This window comes from Tiliqua scincoides, chromosome 2 (genome assembly GCF_035046505.1).
Source record: "Tiliqua scincoides isolate rTilSci1 chromosome 2, rTilSci1.hap2, whole genome shotgun sequence".
Lineage (NCBI taxonomy): Eukaryota > Metazoa > Chordata > Lepidosauria > Squamata > Scincidae > Tiliqua > Tiliqua scincoides.
In genome coordinates, this window is record NC_089822.1 from 166,851,582 (window position 1) to 166,875,990 (window position 24,409).

A 24,409-nucleotide genomic window follows, 5' to 3' on the forward strand; every position below is an offset into this window, starting at 1 on the left:
TGATATTGCGCTGTACTGAGGGCCCAGGATCAGCTGTGCTGTGGGACAAACACAATTAAACAATGTAAGTAGCAGGACAACTGCCAGTGAAGCAATTCAAAGTGATGATGCTTTTCTTGTAGGATATGTGGGTAATGTCAGAAATGACCATCAGTGGCTGCTTCATAAATATGAAACTCCTTTTCCCCAGGTGGTTTGCCAAAAGTTCAGTCTGGAATTCCAGAACATGCTGTGATGGAAAATGGTTCCAGGTGATCAAAAATGCAGCAAGGAATCCATCTCTTTTACCTGTATCTGCATCCCTTGTGTCCTTTGGCAACACTTGGCTTACTAAGAGTTAATAAAAATCTCTCTTACTTTGGACACATTAGAACCTTAGAGCAGGGGTGCTCAAACTTTCAACTTTAGGGATGCTGGACCTTTAACAAGTGTATAGAAGAGAGAATTTCAGCAGGTGTAGCTTGTCATCTGTGGGATGACAAGTTGCACCTGCTGCAATTCTCACTTCTATACACTTGTTAAAGGTCCAGCATCCCTAAAGTTGAAAGTTTGAGCACCCCTGCCTTAGAGTATTGTAAAGGAAGGTAAGCTCATAGGAGTTTTTTTTAGGAAGTATGCTATAATTTATTTTTTTTTAATGTATTTTCATTTCCCTTTGTGGCAATCTGTCAGGCAAATCTCCTTAATAAAATGTATAAGAACATAAAAAAAACCCTGCTGGATCAGGCCAAGGGCCTATATAGTCCAGTTTCTCATATCTCACAGTGGCCCACCAGATGCCTCAAGCAGCACACAAGACAAGATACCTGTGTCCTGTTGCCACTCCCTTCCATCAGGCATTCAGAGACAGACTACCTCTAAAACCAGGATGATGCATATACACATCACACTCATTATGACATAACCCTTAACATATTTTAAATGGATGTAATCTATACATCTGTTTAATAATGAAATATAATAAATCACATAAATAATACCTTATGCTTAAAATTTTCTGCTGTCAATTAAGTGAAATAATATTACTATACAAGAGTCTTTGTACAATGTGTGTACAATGTACAGTTCTTATATTGTTCACCATAAAAAAAGAAGTAGGTTCCTGCACTTTTAAGGAAGCCCCAAACAGTAGTAACAGTAACAGTAACATGAACTTCTGAGTAAGGAATTCCTTGTTGCTTTGCCATATCTTTGGTCAGTGGCATTACTAGGGTTTGCATCACCCAGGGCAGGAGGCCAGCACATCACCCCTATGATGGAAACCTCCTACGCAGTGAGCAGGTCAAATATCAAGATTAAAAATTTTTTGGCAAGTAGTGGTGTTACCCCCCCCCCCATGCAAGTCACCCAGTGTGGCCCACACCCCCTAGTGACACCACTGCTTTGGGCGGGTGTGCAGTGTGCATGCATGTGTCTTTAGAGATTTTCATATGTGCTCACACTGGATTCTTACTGCTTGGGTGAGGGGACCCCTGGAACAGAGAGAAGCAAAGAGGCAAAGAAATAAATAACCAGGTTATAGACACCAGTAAGGGGTAAATTATGTAGTAAAACACACAAAGATGAGCAGGCATGTGAAAATAAGTGAAGTCAAGGAGGTATACCTATAATTTCATAAAGATGAAGCAAGTAAGCAAGCAAGCAAGCAGATGAGTGCAACATCACATGCTAACCAATAGCCTATCTCTCCCTTGTCAGAGATTCCTAAAATTTTGTTACTTCCTTTCCCTTTGAAGGTGGCATGCTTTATGAATGCCTCACATACATGGTATGGTATGGAACTAAAAGCAGAAATCCCTAGGCTTGAAGATGGGGGCATCAATTGGATGAAGTTATTTTTCTTTGTATGAAATGATCTAGAATAATCCCCTGGGCCCCATAAAGTACAGAGTATATTCCGTATCTCTGCTTTTAAAAAGGATTTGATCTTTCTTCTGTGGCCTTAACCAGGTCGGAACTACCTGAGAAGAAAAAGAATCACCAGAGCCACCTGCTCTTTCTAAACAAGAGACAGAAACTCCCCTGCCAGCACCCCTAGGCCATCCATTTTGTTCTCTTACCTGAGATGCTACCCACATCCACTGTCTTTGGAGGGCTTCCCTCTTCTCTTTCTCTCTCTCAGCTATGTGGTGTAATCACTTCCAGAGTCTGTGGAGCTTTGCGGCCTCTGGAGCCTTGTTACTCACTGCTTTTTGCCAATCTATTTGAAGAAAGTTTCTATAGCACCTGACTACCTGAGGGAGAGGTGGTAGGAAAGAGAGACCAGTGGATAGGTATGGAAGGCTAAGCTGATCTCCAGGGCAAGTGTTCAGTCACAATTTCAAAATTTCACTCACAATTTCACTCACAAAATATTTGGCTTACATGGAGCATAATTAAACTATTCAACATTTTAAAATCCACATCAGGTAAAGTCATAGGTACCTTTTGTATGTTCAATGAACGTGTGGAATCCTGTCCCCATGTATTTAGCTGAAGGTGTGAATAGAGCCTATATGTATACAAGCTGTACATGTGCAGGCTCTGTCCAGACCTTCAGCTGAATGTAGCCTGGAGAGACAGCAGGCACAATCCCACCCTCCCTTTGTATTTTCAGTGTATGTGTGTCACGTGAGAAGGGCTATAACCTCTGAAGGCTGCATCACATATTGTTTTTTATGGATGAAACAGTCATGTATGTCTGGCAGTATCTCATCATTATGCAGTTAAGAACATAAGAACAGCCCCACTGATCAGGCCGTAGGCCCAGCTAGTCCAGCTTTCTGTATCTCACAGCGGCCCCAGGGAGCACACCAGATAACAAGAGACCTCATCCTGGTGCCCTCCCTTGCATCTGGCCTTCTGACATAGCCCATTTCTAAAATCAGGAAGTTGCACATACACATTATGGCTTGTAACCCGTAATGGATTTTTCCTCCAGAAACTTGTCCAATCCCCTTTTAAAGGCATCCAGGTCAGATGCCGTCACCACATCCTACAGCAAGGAGTTCCACAGACCAACCACACGCTGAGTAAAGAAATATTTTCTTTTGCCTGTCCTAACCTGCCCAACACTCAATTTTAGTGGATGTCCCCTGGTTCTGGTATTATGTGAGAGTGTAAAGAGCATCTCTCTACCCACTTTATCCTTCCCATGCATAATTTTGTATGTCTCAATCATGTCCCCCCTCAGGTGTCTCTTTTCTAGGCTGAAGAGGCCCAAACGCCGTAGCCTTTCCTCATAAGGAAGGTGCCCAGCCCAGTAATCGTCTTAGTCACTCTCTTTTGCACCTTTTCCATTTCCACTATGTCCTTTTTCAGATGCGGTGACCAGAACTGGACACAATACTCCAGGTGCGGCCTTACCATAGATTTGTACAACGGCATTATAATATTAGCCGTTTTGTTGTCAATACCTTTTCTAATGATCCCAAGCATAGAATTGGCCTTCTTCACTGCCACCGCACATTGGGTCGACACTTTCATCGACCTGTCCACCACCACCCCAAGACCTCTCTCCTGATCTGTCACTGACAGCTCAGAACCCATCAGCCTATATGTGAAGTTTTGATTTTTTTGCCCCAATGTGCATGACTTTGCACTTACTTACATTGAAACACATCTGCCATTTTGCTGCCCATTCTGCCAGTTTGGAGAGATCCTTCAGGAGCTCCTCACAATCACTTCTGGTCTTCACCACTTGGAAAAGTTTGGTGTCGTCTGCAAACTTTGCCACCTCACTGCTCACCCCTGTCTCCAGGTCATTTATGAAGAGGTTGAAGAGCACCGGTCCCAGGACAGATCCTTGGGGCACACAGCTTTTCACCTCTCTCCATTGTGAAAATTGCCCATTGACACCCACTCTCTGTTTCAAGGTCTTCAACCAGGTCTCAATCCATGAGAGGACCTGCCTTCTAATTCCCTGACTGTGGAGTTTTTTCAGTAGCCTTTGGTGAGGGACTGTGTCGAACGCCTTCTAAAAGTCCAGATATATAATGTCCAAGGGTTCTCCCGCATTCACATGCCTGTTGACCTTTTCAAAGAATTCTAAAAGGTTTGTGAGGCAAGACTTAACCTTACAGAAGACATGCTGGTTCTCCCTCAGCAAGGCCTGTTCGTCTATGTGTTTTGAGATTCTATCTTTGATGAGGCATTCCACCATCTTACCCGGTATAGATGTTAGACTGACCGGCCTATAGTTTCCCAGGTCCCCCCTCTTTCCCTTTTTAAAGATTGGTATGACATTTGCTATCCTCCAGTCCCCTGGCACCGTGGCCATTTTGAGGGACAAGTTGCATATTTTAGTCAAGAGATCAGCAACTTCATTCTTCAATTACTTAATAACTCTTGGGTGGATGCCATCTGGGCCTGGTGACTTATTGATCTTTAATTTATCAATGAGGTCTGAAACATCTTTTCTTTCAATCTCTATCTATTTATTATACTAGATATGCAACTCTATCTAGTTGTTGGGAAACAATTTTTTTTGGTCACAGCTTCTTGTTTGTTTTACAGTCAATAACTTTCTTGTAAAGGCACCATAATACCAATTTAGGAGGAACATTGGGCAAGACTGATCTGATCCAGAAAACTTGTATTGTGCAGAAGAGATTTAGAACACCTGCTTAACAAGTTGCAACAAGTTCTTTGGACTGATTCAAAGGCCTGCTGTGGTTGTTTCCCTTATAGAGAACCAGTTAATGCAAATATAATATAATCAATGGCACCCCCCTTCCCATACATGAGCCAGCATGGAACAGATGGGTCCAGGAGGTGTTGCTGGAGCCTGTCCAGTAATTAGGAAATGAGGCTTAATTTCAATCAATGGAACAACTCTAAAGTCACTCTTTAAGCAGCTGTGGGTAGTCGTTGCCTGCAAGGTTTTAAACAGCATTACGGGCCAGTTACGTAACTGTAAAACCAGCCAAAGCTCTTCCCTCTTCTCACCCTCAAGAACAACAGGATACCTGGACTGTGGAAAATACCAGCTAGCAGTTGAGGTGACACTCTCCCCCTGCCAAAAGCAGAGATAACATGAAAGCCGAGTCTACTCAGACCTGGGCCAGTGATATTGCTGGTGTTAAGTCTGCATGGAACCAGGTCAGGGGATCAAGGCTGAGAAAGGGGTTAGGATTTGGTGGTTGCCGCTACTGCCCCTTCCTGGTCCCAGTCTGCCCTCCTCCCCACCCCCATTACAGCCCAGTTCAGCCCACCCTCACTTTCCTCCTGTCTCCTACGCACACTTACCTGTGCTGGTGGGCATCCAGTGGCTACTGGAGTGCAGAGTCAGCTGCTTGCGGCAGTGGCCAGTCCGTGTGCTCTGATGTGTCACCTTTTGTAACAGCCAGAAATGAACACTACCAGAACACTTGTTCCAGCAGTGCTAGGTGCCAGTAGGAGTGGGTCATTTGAGGTTTGTAATGTTTTACATATACATTTTAAATATACAGATATGATGAACCCACGTGATTTATATGAAATTGTGCTTTCCTTAAAAACACGGTGTGCAATGCCTTGGTCCAAAATGTTGGTATTTTTAAAAGAACAACATACACATACTTTGCCTAGAAGGCTTCAAAGAGGTGACTTAGAAGTATCAGTGTATGCAATAAAACAAAATAAAAATAATTATAAAAGCCTTCTAAAAATGTGGTGATGCATGGTGAGAGCCATCCTAATGGACTGAGTTTGGATGTGACTTCTAGCAATACAAAGAGTTCATACAGAAACCAGAATAGCCCTGAATTCGCTGGTGCAGCTTGGAACCACTTTCCAAGGTTCTATGCAATAATTTTATCTCTCTGAGATCCCTACAGAAAATGCAAGGAATGTGTAAGCATGAGAGGTATTGGTTTGGGAATCACGATGGTGACACTGAAATCTTGACAACAGGTATGGTGGGTTTGGGGAAAGCAATCCCTCAGAGACAAGAAGGACAACCTTGCAATAGTCAGTGACAGGTGGGGGCTGATGTAGTGAGAGGCTGCACCAATGGTTTTATGTGACTAGGTTGGAGACAGATGGTGCTCTCCATTGTTATCCTGGACATGCACACAGTAGGCAGCAGACGGAATAAAACACTGAACATCCATTACAGTCAGTTTCTAATAAGATTGCTATTTTATGGCACACTGTGTGATGATTTTTACATTTTGTGCATCCTTACAACTCTATTTAGATTTCATGATCAGCCTTAGCATAGTTTTCAGTTGGATCAAATCACCAAAGTAGATGTAGCCTCCCTACATAACTGTGGGCTAACGTGCTTTCAGAAACAAAGTTCCGTTAGCACCCAGTGGAAAGGGGTGCTTGTTTGACTCTTGCTCACAGGATTGGGAGAAGGAGCTCCTCTCAAGATTTTATTGACATCTCCAGTCTCTGCTCCTCATGACTAGGCCTAAACCTATCCAGGCTCTCAAGTGAACATTAGCACTAATTTATCACCTCCAATTCACTACCCACCCACTCACACAGCAGCTGCTGTACAGCAATTATCCAAATGGATATTAATTGCAGATAATTCCCAAGCAGGGATCAGGACTAAAAGCTCCACACAGAGCAGATTGGGCTGGGGGTTTCCAAGGTATATCTGGAGCAGGACATCATGTAAATAAGCCTTAGTTGGCTGACTGGGGTCCTGACCCAACTAGTGGACTGAAGCCAGTCAGTTGTCCCTGGTTAGATCATATATCTAAAAATGAAGCCAGCAGTAGGGTCTCAGAGGAAGGTGGAAACCAGCACACATGAACACAGACCAATTCACATATTTCACCACAGAAAAAACTAGCTTTGCTACGAAGTACACTTAGCACCAGGGATCTTGAAAAAATCGCTAATGACATTACAATCACAATACACATGATTGGAACACTCACACCTAAGATTTAAGCACACCAAACATCAAATGGGCAAAATTGTCCCCCCAAATTTTTATTATTTTATTTTCATTATAAAATATTTTATTTTACAATATTTTATTCCCATTTTTCCCCTCAATGAATTGAGGCCACAGTTAGCAAATCAACCAAGGATGATAAAAAACGTTCCTTGTCACTGAGATCCAACTGGACTTCTAGAAGCTCTGGATCAAGGCATACCCCCAGACCACAAAACTGATCTTTAAAAGAGGAGCATAATGCCATCAAGGACAGGTTGAACACTATTTCCCAGACTGGCTCTACAATTTGCAGATCAAGTATGATCTCAAGTAGCTGCCTTGAGTCCCTTCAGGGAGAAAGGCGGGGTAAAAATAAAGTATAATAATAATATGATTGCTGCATCTAAACTCTTTCCTGCTGCAAACAAGCAAATGTTGATTGCATATCCGCATCTTCAGCTGCCTAAACAGTGGTATTTAAATACCCCAAAAGGGGAAAACAGTAGTGTAATTCTGGTCTATATGCCGCAATCAAGTTTGCTGCATAAAGCTTGAAGAGAGCCTCAAACACCTCTCATCATAGGTTTCAGAAACTTCATCTTGAAGAGCCTTTCCAACCTGTAACAATGGCAAAACAAAATGGTTTGGTTTGCACCACTCATCCTGCCGAAGGGAGGAGGAAAATGAATAGAACAAGGCCATGTGAACTTGTGAACTATGGTATTTTAAATCCCAAATAATTTCCTCCCTTGTAAAAGCAGAGTACTGCTTCAGCATGGGCTACCACCACACACCAGTAGCAGCTATGCCTATGTATCCCAGAGAAACAAAGTCACTTGCAATGTTTGACAACAGTGTGTACCCACATTGCATATTTCTTAAAATGGCTATTTTCAGCTCAACACTGTCAAAATCAGGTGAACAGAGAACTCCAACATACAGGGATTTCCAAATTAAATTAACAAGCCACTTCACAATTTACACCCATCTCAAGCACCTTTGCAAAAGAATTTTCTTGGAAAGGATTTCAAAACATGATTCTGATGTGTAGGGACTGCTGTGAGATCATTCTTTTTAAGAAATTGCCTAGGTTAAGTGTTTGTGTGCAGTACAAATTTTTGTTGTGCCTGGGAAACTGCATCTGTTACAGATTTTAAGATACAGTTTTGGAGAAGGCTATAAAAGTGATTGTTCAAACATTCAGGACCATGTTAATGGCAACATTAACCCTAAAGCCTTTAGAGTTTTTCTTCAATAAATAGCGGCAGGATTGAGTCAACTTGAAGCTTGGAACAAAGACAGGTGTATTCCTTGCAGGGGGCTTTAAATGTAGTTTGGCCCCAAATCCTGGGAGTGGCAAATTGGGATTTTGTTATTGAGATTTAATTGTTGACTGTGCCAAGGCTATACATAAGCGACACCATCTGGAGCATCATATTTGTAAACAAAATTATGCTTCCTCAATTGAGGCAGCATGAGGGAATGCACCAACCTGCTGCTTCAAAAGCCCATTTACAGCATTGGAATGAATAATTCTAAGGTGTCAAGCACACCCAGCTTGAACATATTAAACAAATTGTATAAGAAATAGTAGAAGAGTATCTAATAGTAAATTAGATATTTGGCAGCTTCCCCCATTAGAAGATAGCATAACAGGCAGAAGGGTTAGATTAGAACACTTTTCTCTCACATGACAATTTTCCATAGGCAGAGGTGTCTAGTGGATAGATGCCTTGTCTGAAGTGGTATAGTCCACTTCAGAAAGTAAAAGTAAAACATGACATTTCTCCTATTATTACATGTGTCTGTGTAAGGCTCAAGTGTTGCCTTGGAATACTTCATCTTGCCTGTCAACTTGAGTTTTATCACTGCCCAAGTACTATAGTTCAAATCTGATTTACACAACAGATAGTCTGCACAATCTTAAAATTTTTATGTTTTATTTTACAGGCTCTGAAATTTTTTAGCATATATAACTCTTCCAATGCAAAAGAACATACCATATAGTACTCAGTGCTCTTTTTAAATGTAGCAATACAACATAATTGTACAGTTGTTAGCACAACTGCAAGGCCCACTATGGCAGGTGTCCTAGTGATGGCCACTGTTCCACATTTTCCCAGAAAAGAATGTTGGGTGAATGATCCTGGATCTGTTCCTCAACCAACTAAAAAAAAAAAACAAAGACAAAAACCACCCCAAAAGTCTGTTCATTCAGTGGGTGGAGAGAGAATGCAGACCTTAGCCGAGCCCAGATATCTGCAAATACATATATGAAGGGGTCAAGGAAGTTTTTCTCTCAAAATCTCACCTAAGGAAGCAAATAACTGTACAGGCAAAGGGGAAAGAAGGGGATGCTTAGGCATCAGTTATGCAGCTCCCACTCTTCTCCCTGATTTGGAGAGGAGAGAAGAAAAAAAGGAGAGAATAAAGTGCAACCAGAAACCTCATCGCAGTAAGAGACAAGGAACTTGAAACAGGTGGTTGAACTCCTGTCTTCAGTCTGGGCATCAGACCAGGTCCTCTGATGTCAGGCTCAGTCATGAAAGCCGGCAGAAGGAATGACCAGGCTGAAGGAATGGCCTGTTTTAACAGGACTGAAGCAGACAGGTGCGTGAAAGGCAACATTGTGTGGAGAAAAACTTAATCTGAGCTGATAAATAGAGCTGCTGTCAGCAAGTCTCTTTGGGGTCAGGAGTTGTCTTAGGACTTCACTGGAGTCTGCTCAGTCAGATTGCGCACATCTTCCAGGAACTGCTTGGGAGTCAAGATGTGGGATGAGCCTGTACAGGAGAAAAGGTGGCAGAGTTACCAGAAGTTGGCAAGCCCAACATAACCCACACACAGAACAGCAATCTCTCTCCCACCCCTTAACAATCACAACCAAGAACGTGCTATACTGAAGTTCTGCAACAGGTCACACTGGCTATCCAATCATGGTCCCGCAGGCAAAACACTGCACCCCACCCTTGGTACTCAAGTTGCCAGTCACTAGTTAGTTCCCACATGTTGGGTTTCCCACTGAGAAATGCTCATCTCTCTAAAGCGTCCATCTGTGTAAACCAGTTCCTGCAGCCAAAACTTACAGATGGATCCAGTAAACAAGATTCTCAGATGAGCTCTAAGATAGTTTGGAGGAGAATTTAACCTAAGAGACCCCGGACAAAACAAGGGACCTAGTGATAGCCAGCAAAGCTGTATTCAGAAAGTTGATATATCAACATAGGTTGACCAAAAATTACAGACATTTTAAACCTGGCTACATACACTCGGTTAGCTTTCTGTCCCATCCCCCAGCAATAATATTGCCTCAGGCCATGAAGTTCACTTTGTAGAAGCGCTGCATCCTCACAGGTATGATGAGAAGGTATGCATTGTCTAATTCCAGACAACTCCACCTGAATTCATTTTCTGCCTCTGGAGCCTTGCCTTTTTGACCCCTCAACTCAGGTGATTGTTCCTCTCTAAGACATGCCATTAAGTAATCCATATTGTTATATATCCCTTCCTCCTCCAATTGGCATTGCTCACACCATTTATTCTTCTAATGGTTCCTACTCCAAAGAGTTGGCTATACCTTAGTCTTCCCACACCAGCTCACTTACCAATTAGCACCTCCCACTTCCCATCAGTGGCTTCTGTGACCTCATAGGCAGACCTCATCTCTGACATGGTAACGCCCCCCAGTACATACAGGATGAGGCGGGGTCCTGTCCGATACTCCGTTGCTGTTTTGGTCTTGTGCCAATGGCCAAAGCGGGCACTGTGGGAAAAAGATGCATTTGAGCACTGGAGACAACATCAAGGGATCTGATTTTTTCTAGGCTGCCTGTACTTAGCATTGCTATCCATGCTGGGTCTGTTGTTCCCAGCCAGACAGACTTCCCACATTCAGGCCTAAGAACAAGTAACACATTCTTCCTAGAAAACTGTATATGGAGAACTTTAAATATAGTACTAGTACAAGGCTTAAGTGTAAAAAGGAACCCCTTTGGTAGCCACCACGGTAGGGCAGTTGGGGTCAAGCAACAGTTTTATTATTCTGAACTCATGTTTTCAGCCTCCCCTGGATGGAATTACACTACGCAGTAAGGATAAGGTCCATAGCCTGCTAGATTCAACTTTGCTACTGGTTGCTCAGGTTGTATCTTGTAGTGCCCTTTAGCAGCTTTGGTTGGTGTGCCAGCTGCACCCCTTCCAAAAAAGAGATGAGCTGGCTAAAGTTATCTATGGCATAGTAACATCCACGCTAGAGCACTGTAATGCATTCTGAACAGGGCTGTCCTTGATGACTGTGTGGAAGCTACAGCTAGTTCAAAAACACAGTAGCCCAATTATTGCAATGATTCATGTGAATACATTATGCACGCAAATCAAGAGTCGCGTGTACATGACAGCAGTGAGGTTGGATGTGACCAAACCCACAAAACAGAATGAGAGCCATTCATCTACCTCCTGCTAACTGGGCAATGAGGAACTTTTAAAAGTGGTGCTTGTCTTGTTTTCAGCAGGGACAGCACAACTTTTCTCATGGCTGTTTGCTGGCGTTTCTTATGTATCTTTTTTAGACTGAGATAGCTTTGGGGTTTATTTAGCTCTGTAAACCACTTTGTGAATTTCCTTCCTTTTTTGAAAAGCAATACATAAATATTCTTAAAAATTGTACTAATAATCTAACAACCACCAGCACCCAACCTTACTGTACACTGTTATGCTTCAGAGACATTATCTGTTTCTCTAACTTCTTCATGCATATTGCCCAAGGATTCTGGATTTCACCATGACTGCTTTCCCCAGTGCCTCAAACACTGTCAGCTCCATTGCAGACTCTGCAGCATCTCATGACAGGACAACCATTTTTAATGTGCACACTTGGAAGAGACTGGAAGAGACATGGCTGTGCTCTCCCACAAGGCTTCAAAGGGTAAACTGTTTCACAAAAGTGATAGAGGACCGGAGACCAAACCTATCCAACTGCAATGCATCCCCTAGATAAGAAAACAAATGTTCCAATACCTTGAGGAGACTTCTGTGACTGCCTCCCCACTGCAGGATGCAGTGCACACCCATTGGCACGGCTACACTGGCACTGGAAAACTGGATAGGATTGGGCCCTAGGTTGCTTCTTGCTCACTTCTGCCTTACTTTAGATTTACTATGAACCTTGGTTCCAAAACAACCTGCATGTTATACAATGCTGGTCATCTGGATCCTTCTTTCTGTACCCCCCTCCCAAAAAGGGGATTTGAAACAAACAACAGAATGTAGATGCAAGCTCCCACCCCTAGCCACTCTAAGGCAAAGAAAGAGAGAGTCTGTTTCACACATGTTGCCACTTTCACTCACCTGACGGCAGCCTGGGAGCAGGGACCTGGGGCTGCGCAAGACACATAGGGCCACAGCTTCTTATCAAGTTTGTCCTCAATGGCATCCTGTGGAGACACATGAAATCCTGTGGAAACCCTTGCTAATTATTCAAAGAGGCATTCTCAAAAGGCTCTCTTATATATAGCATAGGGACAGCAACTGTCCCTATTTATCCCAGCACAGCGCCCCCGGTGACCAATTGCTGGTGTTCCCCTTGTGTTTCTTTTCAGATTACAAGCAGGAAACCATCTTCTTATTCTCTCTGCTGTATAAACTGCTTTGAGGACTTCTGATTTGAAAAAAGTGATCTATAAATGTTCTACATAAGCTACACAACAGAAAAATGAACAAACGGGGGTAGGGAAGAATCAGTTTCCTTTCCTCTTGCTCTGCTGGGGATAAATAAGCTGCATGGCTCATCACAGCCTCCAAAAGACCAAGGAATAAGGTAAGCCAGTCAGCAGTCTCCAGAGAAACATTCAAGGGTGGATTCCACCAGGGAAGTTCCCACACCTTCAGTAAACAGCACAGAGGAGCTGGTCTGACAGCACAGAAAGAGACAAGTGGTAAATAATGAAAGCTATTCTGAACTGGCAATGTTGATTCACCCAAATTTTCCAGAGTGAGGACAAACTCATTGGCTACTCCAAGATCCTTGGGTGGTTCTTTCAAGATTCCTCTGGGGTGAAAGTACAGTCAGAGCCTCTGGCCACCCTCCAAACACTGCTCATATCTGAACCCTGTTCTCACCCAATACACTGCTAGGCAACTCTCTGCTCAGTGGGATGCAGGCTGGTTGTACAACAGGCCTTCACTGAACTACAGCATGGTAATGCATCCTAATAGCAACTTGCAATTTAATCCTTTGTTGACTTTTTACAGTGGGAGCTTAATGCTTTGAGAAGTCCATCTCACAAAACTACATGGGAATTGATTGTGGAGGTGGATGGCTCCTTTGATTGGATTAACTATTGGATAGAAGTGGGTCAACTGACTGTCCCAAAATCCACAAAAGAGCATTACCAACATACATAGCCAGCAAGGGCAGCCTGCACCAAATTTTTTTTATAAAAAGAGTCATTGCACTTGGTTAAACAGGATCACAGAAGTGGGCAAAGAAAAGCCTGCAGCCCAAATCTGGCCCATAAAAGCCTCCAATCTGCAGCTCCCTTTTCATGCTTCTTCTCTCTTTGGGCATCAGTGAACACATGCTGCCTGCTGCCACCAACACAGACAGCATGCAAAGAAGAGTCCAGAGCAAAAACAAACCCAACCTCATGTAGGCCATTCACGCTGAACAGGGTGGCCATCAGAATCCTGGTATGGTGCTGCCCGATAGCTCTCTCCCTGTGTCACTTGCTTACTCATGTTTTGGACAGCTTGGAGGGGCCCCTCTCAGACAACCATCCAACCTCCAGAAGCAGACGAACTTATGAAGTTGCCTTCTGAGTCAGGCCATTGGTTTGGCTAGTTACCAAGAGGTGTCCTTCTCAGCCCTAGAGCTGGAGATGCCAGGGACTGAACCTGGAAGCTTCTGCATGCAATGCTTGTGCTGGACTACTGAGCTACAGTGCATCTCCATGCTCTCCTGCAGTAAGTCACCGAGGTCTTCTGCAGCAGGTGATGCAAGGGACAGCACTCCCTATCTTTACTGACCCCCTTCTCTTGGTTGCCCTCTGTGTACCTCCATGACATCCTTAATAACAGGGCTCCAACGGGAGAGCTGGTAGGTAGACTCCAGTCGCACTTTCCTCACAGGTTTCAGTTGCCCACTAGAATCCTACAAGAAGAGAAACCAGTAAAGAGTGAGGAGTACTAAATAAAGTCAGGGAAAGGGGAAGAGAAAAGGATTCAGGACAGGACTGTCAAAGTATGAAGGGAAATGTGGTGGCTTACCTAATTGGCTCCAGCTGATCATGCCAAATAGACAGGTAAGAAGCAAAGGAGAAAGAACACAGAATAGATTGAGCACAGCGTGAGAGAGAAAGACACACGCACAGCTCTCTCTTCCTCAGGAGAGCCACTTTCAACAGGAAATCCAGAAGTTGCTCCTTCTCATCACTCCCAAGAACTGCCATGACCCTCAGACTGCACTGGTGATAGTCACAGACTTAGATCCAGCAATAAAACAGTGTAAGCAAAACTACCAGCACACTGGGGCTATGACAAAGCATGGGGATGACGTACCTCTGGCATGATAGCTGCACCCAGGCAGTGCATATTGTAGAGGGTCTCTCTCTCCTGCTGTATGTTGGCGTGCTGGATGAGCTTGGTAAGGTTCTCCTCATTGATGCCTATGCCAAAAGAGTGCAGAAAGAGTGGCAATCAAGGACTTTGTATCTGACCCTGGATCAATGGGGGTATCTGCTACTTCCCCCTCCCCAAACAGGTATACATGCCCACCTACAAACGTGCAGCACATGAACACACAAAGTGTGACAAACATTTGGGAATGGGTGAGGGTAGAGAGCTATAATGACAGGCTGCAATGACTTAAAAAAGCCAGCACGCACGTAAGCTTTACTATCACAGTCTCCAACTTGAGGAACTCAAGTCAGGAAGAAGTCGGAGGAGGAAGGAGATGGGTGGCTGATGGAAGGAGGTGGGCGAGGAGAGTGGAGAAGGAAGAGAACTCTACTCTTCTTTTCCACCTTGGATTGGACCTTCACCCCAGCTCCTACAGCTGATGGAAGGTGAGAAAGCAGATAAGCAGTACCGTTCTGGAGGAAGATGCAGAGGAGGATGATGCGAATCTTATCAAACGCTTCCACATTAGGATCCAGGACAGTTGGGACAATAGTCTTCATGGGGTTTTTGACTTTCTCCCCTTCAACATCCGAGCCTGTGGCTAGGTCCTGGGGAAAGAACCACAAACACCCAGAATTCTGCTTGGGTGCTCTCCAAGAGCCACCATCACAACTCCAGATAACAGCATAATTTAACTGACAAAGAGTGGGTTGTACCACAGTACATATGCCTGACCCAAGCAGGGGCTCTGTGGTTTCCCAGACTTTGGCTATCACTCTCGCCTCCAAGGAAACTCTCCAAAGTGCTCACCTGCTCCACACCACACAATTTTTCCACAGTGCCCTTGAAGTGATTCATACAGTCCTCTGCCAAGTGCAGATGCGTGGAATACTACAGGATAAGAGAAGAAGGGTAATTAACAGGGCTTTGCTTATCAGACAGTTATATAGGCTACTTGAACTCCTTCCCTCTGAGTGTGACTCCAATGATCAAGCAGCCCTTTCTGGGGTTGAGTAAAGGGAAGGCAGCACTCTGAGGAACACCCCATAGGAGGCACAGGTACTTAGGTCAAGGCTGTACACTCTAGTCAAAGACCTTCATCCAGTATCCTGTCACCGTCTTTTTGCTCTGATTGCATCACGCCCTTCTGTAGATACCTAAACTAATGTCCTGCCTACTTCTGAGTCCAGCACAACTTCTTGGTCCTTACCTTTGCTGTTGAATCCCACTACACTCCTGCCTGTGACCTTTGCTCCTCTGGTTCCCTTTACCCTCAGCTGCTCAAAGATCCAATTTCCTCAAATGGCTCCAGCCCTTTGGCAGCCCCTTATGCCTGTTCTTTTCCAGAGTACCTGCAAGAGTACCTCTTACATCCTCCTTTTTTGTGAAGCTGTTGGCACCATTTCTTAGTTCCTTCTCTGTACTTGCAACTAAGACTATGTGTACCATGAAATGATTTCATTCTTCCCCGTTTATGCTGCCATCACTTCCTTTCTCTCCATTGCTCTAGCTTAGGAGCCCCTTGGGGCAAGGACCTGCCTTCTTTTCTATTACAAAGCACCAATGCATGCTGATGTTGCTCCAGAAATTAAAAAAAAAAAGTCTGCACCAATCAATGCAAGTGATGCAAATCCATTAAGGTTGCTTATATTAGCTTATTTTGCATAATTTATTCATTTGTCAGAGCTGGAGGCAAAGAACAATACAGGGAAATGAGGTCTCAGTCTCTGAAAATCCTTCTGAGCTTCTTTTATGCCTTTGGAAAATTCAACAGACACTGACTACATTCACTGAAGCCTATCAACACAGCCATGAAAGCAAAAAGCTTGGCCTCTGAAAGAAAGAAAGATTCTCTAGTTGCTGGATTCTGTACCCATATAAAATTATCTGAGGCTTCTGCTCTTGCATGCAATTATGCAGTATATAGCCCCCAAAGTATATAGCAGATTAGCGCTTGTACAAGAAAAGGAGGGCTGCCTGCATGAAACAGCACTGGCTCCACTTCTAACCAGAAAACCATTCAGCTGATGCATACTGATGCAACCACGCAAAGAAAGGCACATGGGACTGGAGGCCCTGCAGGATTAGCTGCCAAGTGCCTAGGGAAAAAACATGCCGCTGGGGTTGGAATGATGGTGAGGCTGCAAAAATTTGTTGCTGCTTGGCTTTATCATCATTATTCATGACTGATTTATTATTAACAGTATTTAATTGTTCTTATGTAAACTGCTTTATGAGGTTTTTTAGAAATCTAAGAAGCAGTATATGAAGACTGAAAATAAATAAAAGGCTCTTATTAGCCAGCATACTCTGAAGACCATACTGTACAGCAACATGGAGTACTCCCCACTTCTAGGCTCAATCGGCCTCTAGAGCCTGTGCTTCCACACACAGCTCCCAAAGGACAAGCAGTCACACCTCCTTGCAACTTTACCTTGTGAAGTTCTTTCTGATACTGGGGCATCTTCTTCAGGATCTGAGATAGGTCCTTGATATTGGCCTGGGGTGCAAACAGAAACAGAGAAATCAATAAGCAGAAGATACCTGACTCAAAAGGCAAATGCCACAAACAAGTGGTGTTGGAAATTTAGACTAAAAGGAATTGCTCTATACACCTTCATCTCTTGCCTAAAGATATGAAGGCTGCAAAATTCTACCCACAATCCTAGCTGCTGAAGTTCAAAGTCAACAAAGTAGCCAAAAATGCTAAGATGTGACATGAAACTGAATGCACAGAGGTTCCAAGGAATGGAAACACCACCTCACAGTGCTGAGCCAGTTGCCCCTATAGCATGCTTGCTTTCATGATCAACAGCAACTCATTTGCTTCTTATGCTGATGGTTGTCTCTTTTTTGCCCTGCCTAACCCTTTTGATTAAAGGCTTCTATTGTAGGGAAGTTTTTTCCTGCCCTGCCTAGAGGCTCTCCTTCCCAGTCTTTCACTTCTATTCCTTCTCCCTTAGCAGTCCCCCCCTTCCAATGTTCCCACCTCCCTCTCCTGCTTAAGTTCCTTGCCTCCGAAAGCAAATAAGTGTTGCTGCTTTGGGAAAGCTCATTCCTCTCACCTACCCTGAAAAGCCAGAGTAGCCTGAAGGCACACAGCACAATTCTACTGCTTGAGCTAAGTTGATTTGCTTCTGTAAGCTGCCTGGATGGGACACTGCCCAGGAAACACACATAAGCTACCCTGAATTTCACACAGTAAGAATGAATTATAAGGAAAAGATAGGTCTTGCAACCTCACCTTGTCAGTGGTAAGTCTCTTGCTCTCACAGAAGGTACGCAGGAGCTCAGTCACTTTCCTGTGAAAGGAAGTCACATCAAGGTCAGCTCTGAAGACCACCATCTGGGCAGGAGGTCTGGTCTAGAGGGTAGAGCCTCCATTAGCCTGAAGATAACATCACAAGGTCGCCAGTGCGACGACACCGGCAGCTCCCTGAACGGCTGAGAATGGTGAGACCTTGAAGCAGCTGACAGGCCGAGCTAAGTGATTCCACCTGCTCTTGGTGTGAGCAAGAAGCGTCTTGGCTGCCTCCACGTGAGATATGGAGCTGCTGTCAGCCTGCGTGGGAGAACTGGAGGCCAGAAGTGAGACCAAACCAGGAAGATCCATTTTGAAATGTTGTTGGTTCTTGAAAGAGAGAACCTCTATGATTGCAAAAATCCCCTTGAGGGATTTAGAAACACCTGCCTATGTAAACCGCCTTGAATAAAGTAAGGAGTAATCCGATGACCAGAAAGGCGGTATATAAATACCTAGTTATTATTAGTTATTATTATCTGGAGAGCTAGGGCCTAACACAGGGGTGCCCAAACCCTGGCCCTGGGGCCACTTGCGGCCCTTGATAACTCCCAATCCAGCCCTCAGGGAGCCCCCAGTCTCCAATGAGCCTCTGGCCTTCCAGAGACTTGCTGGAGCCTGCGCTTGTCTGATGCAACTACTTTCAGCATGATGGCCAACTATTTGACCTCTCATGCGAGCTGTGGGACGAGGCTCCCTCCACTGCTTGCTGTTTCACATCTGTGATGCAGCAGCAGCAGCAAAGAAAAGGCTGCCCTTGCTCTGTGCAAGGCCTTTTATAGGCCTTGAGCTATTGCAAGACCTTCATTCATTCATATAAATTCCATCTCTAATATATTCATTTACGTAAATTTATTTGAATTTGAAATATAACTTAATTCTTTTTTCCCCCGGCCCCCGATATTGTATCAGAGAGATGATGTGGCCCTCCTGCCAAAAGGTTTGGACACCCCTGGCCTAACAGAAGGCACTAACTCAACCAAGATGAAACCATAAGCCCTTGCACTAGAGAACAGTGCTCCATGCAGCCTGGAAGGGTGAGAGGCTTCCAGCAACTGAAGGGATGCCAACAAGGCCATGTTGTTTGCAGTTACTTCCTCTCTCTGCTAAGTTACAAACACTTGCTGCAACTCACTCTCACTTGCCAGGGACACCTATCAATACAATAAAGGCCAATTCAGACATATCAAGGAAACCGGAAGGTTGGGGGAAACGTAGGAGGGCAGGCTCTCACTTGGACACATCGGCAATGTGCATGTGGCGTAGGTGCACCCACAGGTCATCGTCCTCATCCAGCAGTACAACTTTTTCCCGTGAGTCACTGATGCCAGTAGATTCATATCTGGGAAAGTGAGGAAGGGCAAGAACTAAATGTTACCTGCCATCTCAGTGGGGAGGCAGCACCCTTCTGCATATAATGAGTCTCTCTTCCCCTTCCCTCACCTATAAGTGTCGTTCTCAATGTTGAGCAGGTCATAGGCCATAGCCTGGAAGGTGAGCTCATGCAGAAGCGGGGACACCAGGTCATAGCCCCGGTCCACTATCAGAAGCTGAGAGCGAGATTTGTCAGGGCCCTGAGGGTAGTGAGACAAGAAGACGGGGGGGGGGGGGGAAGGATAAACATTAGCCTTTCCTTACAAGGTTGTGCATTGAAAGTGCTGTTGCTTCCCCATGCTAAGTAATCCCTGGCATCTTGTGAATCCTACCCACACCACATACACTGCAGTCTTCTTAAGAAACCCACATGAACCATCACTACAAGCACTACTGCACAAAACCGAGTTAGCACCAGCAGCACTCGAGGAATCAAACATCAACAGAAGGGTGGCACGCTCCAGTCCCCCAGGCCCCTCTTCCTTCTCCTCTCTTCCGATCTGGCCTGCTGCATTAGCTGGCAGTTGCGTGCAACCTCTCTAGTATGCTCGGGTCAGGGGGCACAATCAGAAATGCAATTATTCAAATGCACAAAATCCCTTCCCAGTTGACAGACCACAATCCCATTAGGGCAGAGATGGCTCAGTGACTCAGACATGCTGCACTGCACAAGTTTCAGAGGAAAACAAACAACAGGCTCCTGTGAGCCATAGACGAGACTGTGTGTTCTCTGGGGTGGTGCCATTTTACAAAAGACCTTTTGGACTTGCTTTGACAGAGATAGCTATTTAATGGTCAGTTCATGAAAAGATTTTTTCTGTAACACCAGCAGGTTGAGAACAGGGGAGACTAGCCCCCTCACCCAGTTACTGCTCTTGTTCATAGTACTGAGCCTCACATCCCAACTATGCTCAAAGCTTGCCAGAATGAGCAAAGAAATGGCTCTTTGCACATCTGTGCAAAACTGCTCCCTTCAGCCAGCAGGTGGCAGTAAAAAAATCCTAGGCTCAGCTCACAACTGAGGTAAATTCAGCAGATCTGAGACAGAAAATGGGGGCATTTCTGGTCCCTCTGATGTGGCCAGGTCTTTGGCTGTGTCCCTATTTGCTGTGTATGGCCCAAGTCCCTTGCATAAATTACAGAAGACTAGAGGGAGTGTGGCCCGCTTTTGTGAGACATAGGGCGCAATCCTAACCCCTTATGTCAGTGCTTTCCACCACTGACATAAGAGCAATGCAGCTCTGAGGTAAGGGAACAAACATTCCCTTACTTTGAGGAGTGTTCCATGAGCGACATCCAACTGCAGGATGCAGCACATGTCCCATTGGCACTGCTATGCCAGTGTTGGACAGCACTGACATAAGGGGTCAGGATTGCGCCCATACTGTCCTTAAAAGGTGTACCGTATCTGGGGCCTTGATTTGGCTAAAATGGATAGTAATTAAGGACAGGGCTTGTGGATTTCATTAAGGGCCCTCAACCTTCCTGCCCCCACAATTCAAACACTGATTGTATAACATATCTGCCAGATATTACTGTTTTTGAAGAGGAATTTCTGCTAGTGAAGGAGTTGCATATTTTCCAAAATCAAGGTTACTCTCATTGTCTTCTCAGAGTAACCCATGAGAGAGGAAGCAAAATCTTAGGAAGCACCTCTCCTTGCATCTCTTGTCTGCAGGAGAATAACTGTTTCTTAACATGGCCAGTGTTAAACAGTGATTCCTCCTGCCCACATGAGTGCTTGTAGCATATCCTACGGCAGGGGTGTCAAACATAAGGCCTGGCGGCCAGATGTGGCCCACGGAAGGTTTTTAAATGGCCCTCGGGCTCTCAGCTGCTGAGTAGTGCTGTGGTGTCATTGCTGAAAGGGCAGTCTGCATAATAATTGGGCTCTCCTATATCTTGAAATATGATCAAGATTTGTGTATTTCCTTTTTTGCCATTTTCAGCTAATGTGTTCCTAAGTGGAAAAAAAAGCATTTCTGGTTATGACATAACTTCTTGCCTCATCATTTCCAGCCCTTAGCAGGTGTCAAATGCTATTCAGCCCGCTGCATGAAACGAGTTTGAGACCCCTGCCCTAGGGGGCAGGGAAGGGGTCTGTGTTGCATTATGGGAACATACTATGGCATCATCAGGGGTGAATCACAAATCCTTCCCATGCCCACCCATGCAATTTGGAAATCCTGCGGCGAATGCTGGCTTGGGTGAGTCAGCCTGGACAGCTTCCTCATTTTGACGTTGGTAACCTGCACATCCAGGAGAAAAGCTTGAGCTTAGATGAGTACTGGGCACATCAGAGAGGCTGGCACTAGCTGAAGAAAAGAACTGAGCCAGGCATAACCACCAGCTCACATCTGCTAAGTCCCATCTACCTGACCACAACTAAAGTAGCGTCCAAGGGGCTGATCCTGTATTTGGGCTAGCCAATCAGAAAGGGAAAACCTTAAAGCCCCCCAAATCCCACAAGAGGAGCTAATTAGCTTGAACCAGCACACATTCCATTCCTTCACTAGAAGATGCTACCTATACATTTCTTACTGCTCCTCTGCCCCCCCCCGGAGGTGAACAGAGGTACTGCAACTGAGTAACATTATAACCAGAATCTAGGTCCATATATCTGGGTTATCTGTATCTGGGTACTTGTGTTAGGATATAGTCGCCCCTCATCTTAGGTACAGTTGACTTGTGCAAATTCAACTTCATGCGGTTGGCAAACGGAAAAAAATAGCCGTTTATATAGTAGATGATTCAGCCCACTATTCCACTTACTAAATACATGCCTGGGAGCAAATGTAAGATCAGAGAATGAAGGTGTTGTCTCCTCCTTTGGTTTCAGTTCCTGCCTGCCTCTCATAATTTTTAAAGAGACAGTATGTATATTCTGGATGTAAGAAGTAAGTTTGAGTACAGGTGGAGCCTATTTATATGCATGAGTTTTGTTCCGTGACCCGGAACAAAACTGACCCGGCGTGATTAAGGAAAAAACACGTTGTGCTAAATTCCACAGACTTAAGCAAATACGCTGCAGCCTGACACTTGGGGCTGGAAGGAAACTAAGGCAGCTGTTATCAATCCCCTCCCCTTTGCCTCCCCCTCCTCCGCTCCATACTCAGCCCTCCCCGTTGCCAGCTATCCCCACTTCTTTCACAGATGGGATGCTGAGCTTTTAAGAGTCCAGTCCTATGCATTTCTACTCAGAAGTAAGTTCCATTCTAGTCAATGGGGCTTACTCCCAGGAAAGTGTGGATCGGATTGTAGCCTAAATCTCATGCTTTGCTTGCTGGGAAGACTTGCTTGCTGGGTTGTTTCCCCCCCCCCCCCCGGCAGGCTGGAGCATGGAGAGCCTGCAGCATCTCAGTCTGAAGGGGGGGAATTGGGAAACACTCCCTGGGTTTTTTAAAGCAATCCTCTCTGTTGCTACTGCACCTGCCCGTGTGTGTGTGTGTGTGTGTGTGTGTGTGTGAGAGAGTGAGTGAGTGAGTGAGAGAGAGAGAGAGAGAGAGAGAGAGCACTCCACCTTGCTGCACCTCTGTGGTCTGGCTACAGAGGTTTTCCGCCCTCCCCTTAAGCTTCTCTGCTGCCTCAGGGGCTCCAGGAATGTTACTGTTCCTTGGCAAGGGGAGCCTCTTTCATGGCTCCAGGACTATTTCCCTGTCTGTGCCAGGCGGAGCCTTTTTGCAGTGTTTTGGGCTGCCTTGAAAGGAGCGAGGCACCAGCACAGGGCAAAGGAGGCAAAGGTGTGTTCGACTTTCAGTTCCCCCACACCCACCCCCATTGTTGAGACAAATCCATAGATAAAAAATCCGTGGATAAATAGGTTGCACCTGTATATGCAATTTTAGCTTTCCGCACTGACTCTGGAACATAGCCTTTGCATATGATGAGGGGCAACTGTATATTATTCTTCATTCCGCCTCTTTCCCTTTGATTCTTATTCATTCCTTCATTTCTAATACTCTTCCAATTTTCCCAGTACTTGCCCATTTCTTTCTGTTCAGAGCAAAGGGCTATGGCTGCTCATGCCTCGTGCAATCACATAGAGCAGCAATCTCCAAACTGGAGACTGCTGTGCCTGAAAAAGCCCTCATCGTACCAAGCAGTGCTTACTGTTTTGCCATATCACTACTTATTTTTCTAGATGATCTGTACACAGGGATGCTCTGGGCAGTCACATCTATTGCCCAGTGTCCCAGCAGACTGTGCAGAAAGATATCTAGGCAGACACAACTGCCCAGAGCATACCTGTGAACAGATCGGTTGGAAAAATAAGTAGCGACACAATGGAACGATAAGCGCCACTCATTGGGGCGGGGGGGCTTTTTCCAAACTCCGGATCTGGCCTGTGGGCCTAGGTTCGGAGAGCCCTGACATAGGGTTTTTGCTATAAGGACAAGTATGGACATTAAGAGGTTTGGACTGGCCTGGACTATGGGCTTCTTGGTTGTTCCTTTAGCAATGGCTTCCATTGTCCAAGGACCAGAAAGTAGGAAGGCAGGGAAGGGAGTTCAGTTTGATCCTTCTTTCTCTTTCTGGTATCATTACTTCTTTGCTCTTTTTATTTTGCTTCTTTTATTTTTCCCAAAAACACACTTTCTGCAGCACAAATCTATTTAACACTAAAATGTGAGTAGTCTAACCCCTTTAACTCACATTCTTCTGAAGTACATTTTATAAAATCTCTGTGAGAGGAAAAACTTAACCCTTTCTCAACAAGCTGTTTTTCTAATCAAAAAATTGCTTCGGGATCCTGTATTGTTTTCCCCCCATGAGTCGAAAAGGAGCTGGGGAAAAGAGATTTTGATCAGAAAAAAATAGCCCATGTAGAAACAGTTAAGACATTCTCCCACTTTTTTTGCTGTGATCCTTTTTTTCAGCCTCCTGCTGCAGCGTTTAACTCTCATGAGACTGTTTCTCACACATCATCTAGTTTGGCTCTTATTTAAACTCAGCTCAGCTTGCAACAGACAGCTGGTGAATTCTCCTATAGGCTTCCTCTGCGAAGAGCACATCTTGGTATTGTCTGGCTGCATTCCTACATCCTACATCCAGTTATTCCTACATCCAGTTAGACATACTCTTCCAAGGATTTAAGTACACCTTAAGAAACCTTCCTCTTCTGAACACCTGAAGTGATTCAAGTTCATATCCAGTTGCCCACTCCGGCTTCTGTAATTAGCTAAAGACATACTGTGGCTTCTCTACCCAAATTGGGCATTGCTTACGTTGCTTTTCACCTTTGCTTGAAGGAATGTCACCAGCGT

At 44.8% G+C, this 24,409-nt stretch overlaps 1 protein-coding gene across 2 annotated transcripts in view; it reads right to left on the reverse strand.

Annotated features, from left to right (window-relative positions):
- Window positions 1-8,779: 8,779 nt before the first annotated feature.
- STXBP2 (syntaxin binding protein 2) overlaps window positions 8,780-24,409 on the reverse strand; it is a 38,071-nt gene continuing 22,441 nt past the window's right edge. The window contains exons 9-19 of one of the 2 annotated variants that reach the window (XM_066613896.1): window positions 19,215-19,345; window positions 19,006-19,113; window positions 17,715-17,772; window positions 16,905-16,970; window positions 15,281-15,361; window positions 14,940-15,078; window positions 14,411-14,517; window positions 13,908-14,003; window positions 12,203-12,288; window positions 10,462-10,619; window positions 8,780-9,639 (exon numbers count right to left, since the gene is read on the reverse strand). In XM_066613896.1, coding sequence (XP_066469993.1) covers window positions 9,560-9,639; window positions 10,462-10,619; window positions 12,203-12,288; window positions 13,908-14,003; window positions 14,411-14,517; window positions 14,940-15,078; window positions 15,281-15,361; window positions 16,905-16,970; window positions 17,715-17,772; window positions 19,006-19,113; window positions 19,215-19,345 — 1,110 coding nt within the window. In that variant the 3' untranslated portion in view covers window positions 8,780-9,559. Of the gene's footprint in view, window positions 9,640-10,461; window positions 10,620-12,202; window positions 12,289-13,907; window positions 14,004-14,119; window positions 14,134-14,410; window positions 14,518-14,939; window positions 15,079-15,280; window positions 15,362-16,904; window positions 16,971-17,714; window positions 17,773-19,005; window positions 19,114-19,214; window positions 19,346-24,409 lie in introns of those variants that run through there. The other variant, XR_010793701.1, reaches the window with a different exon arrangement.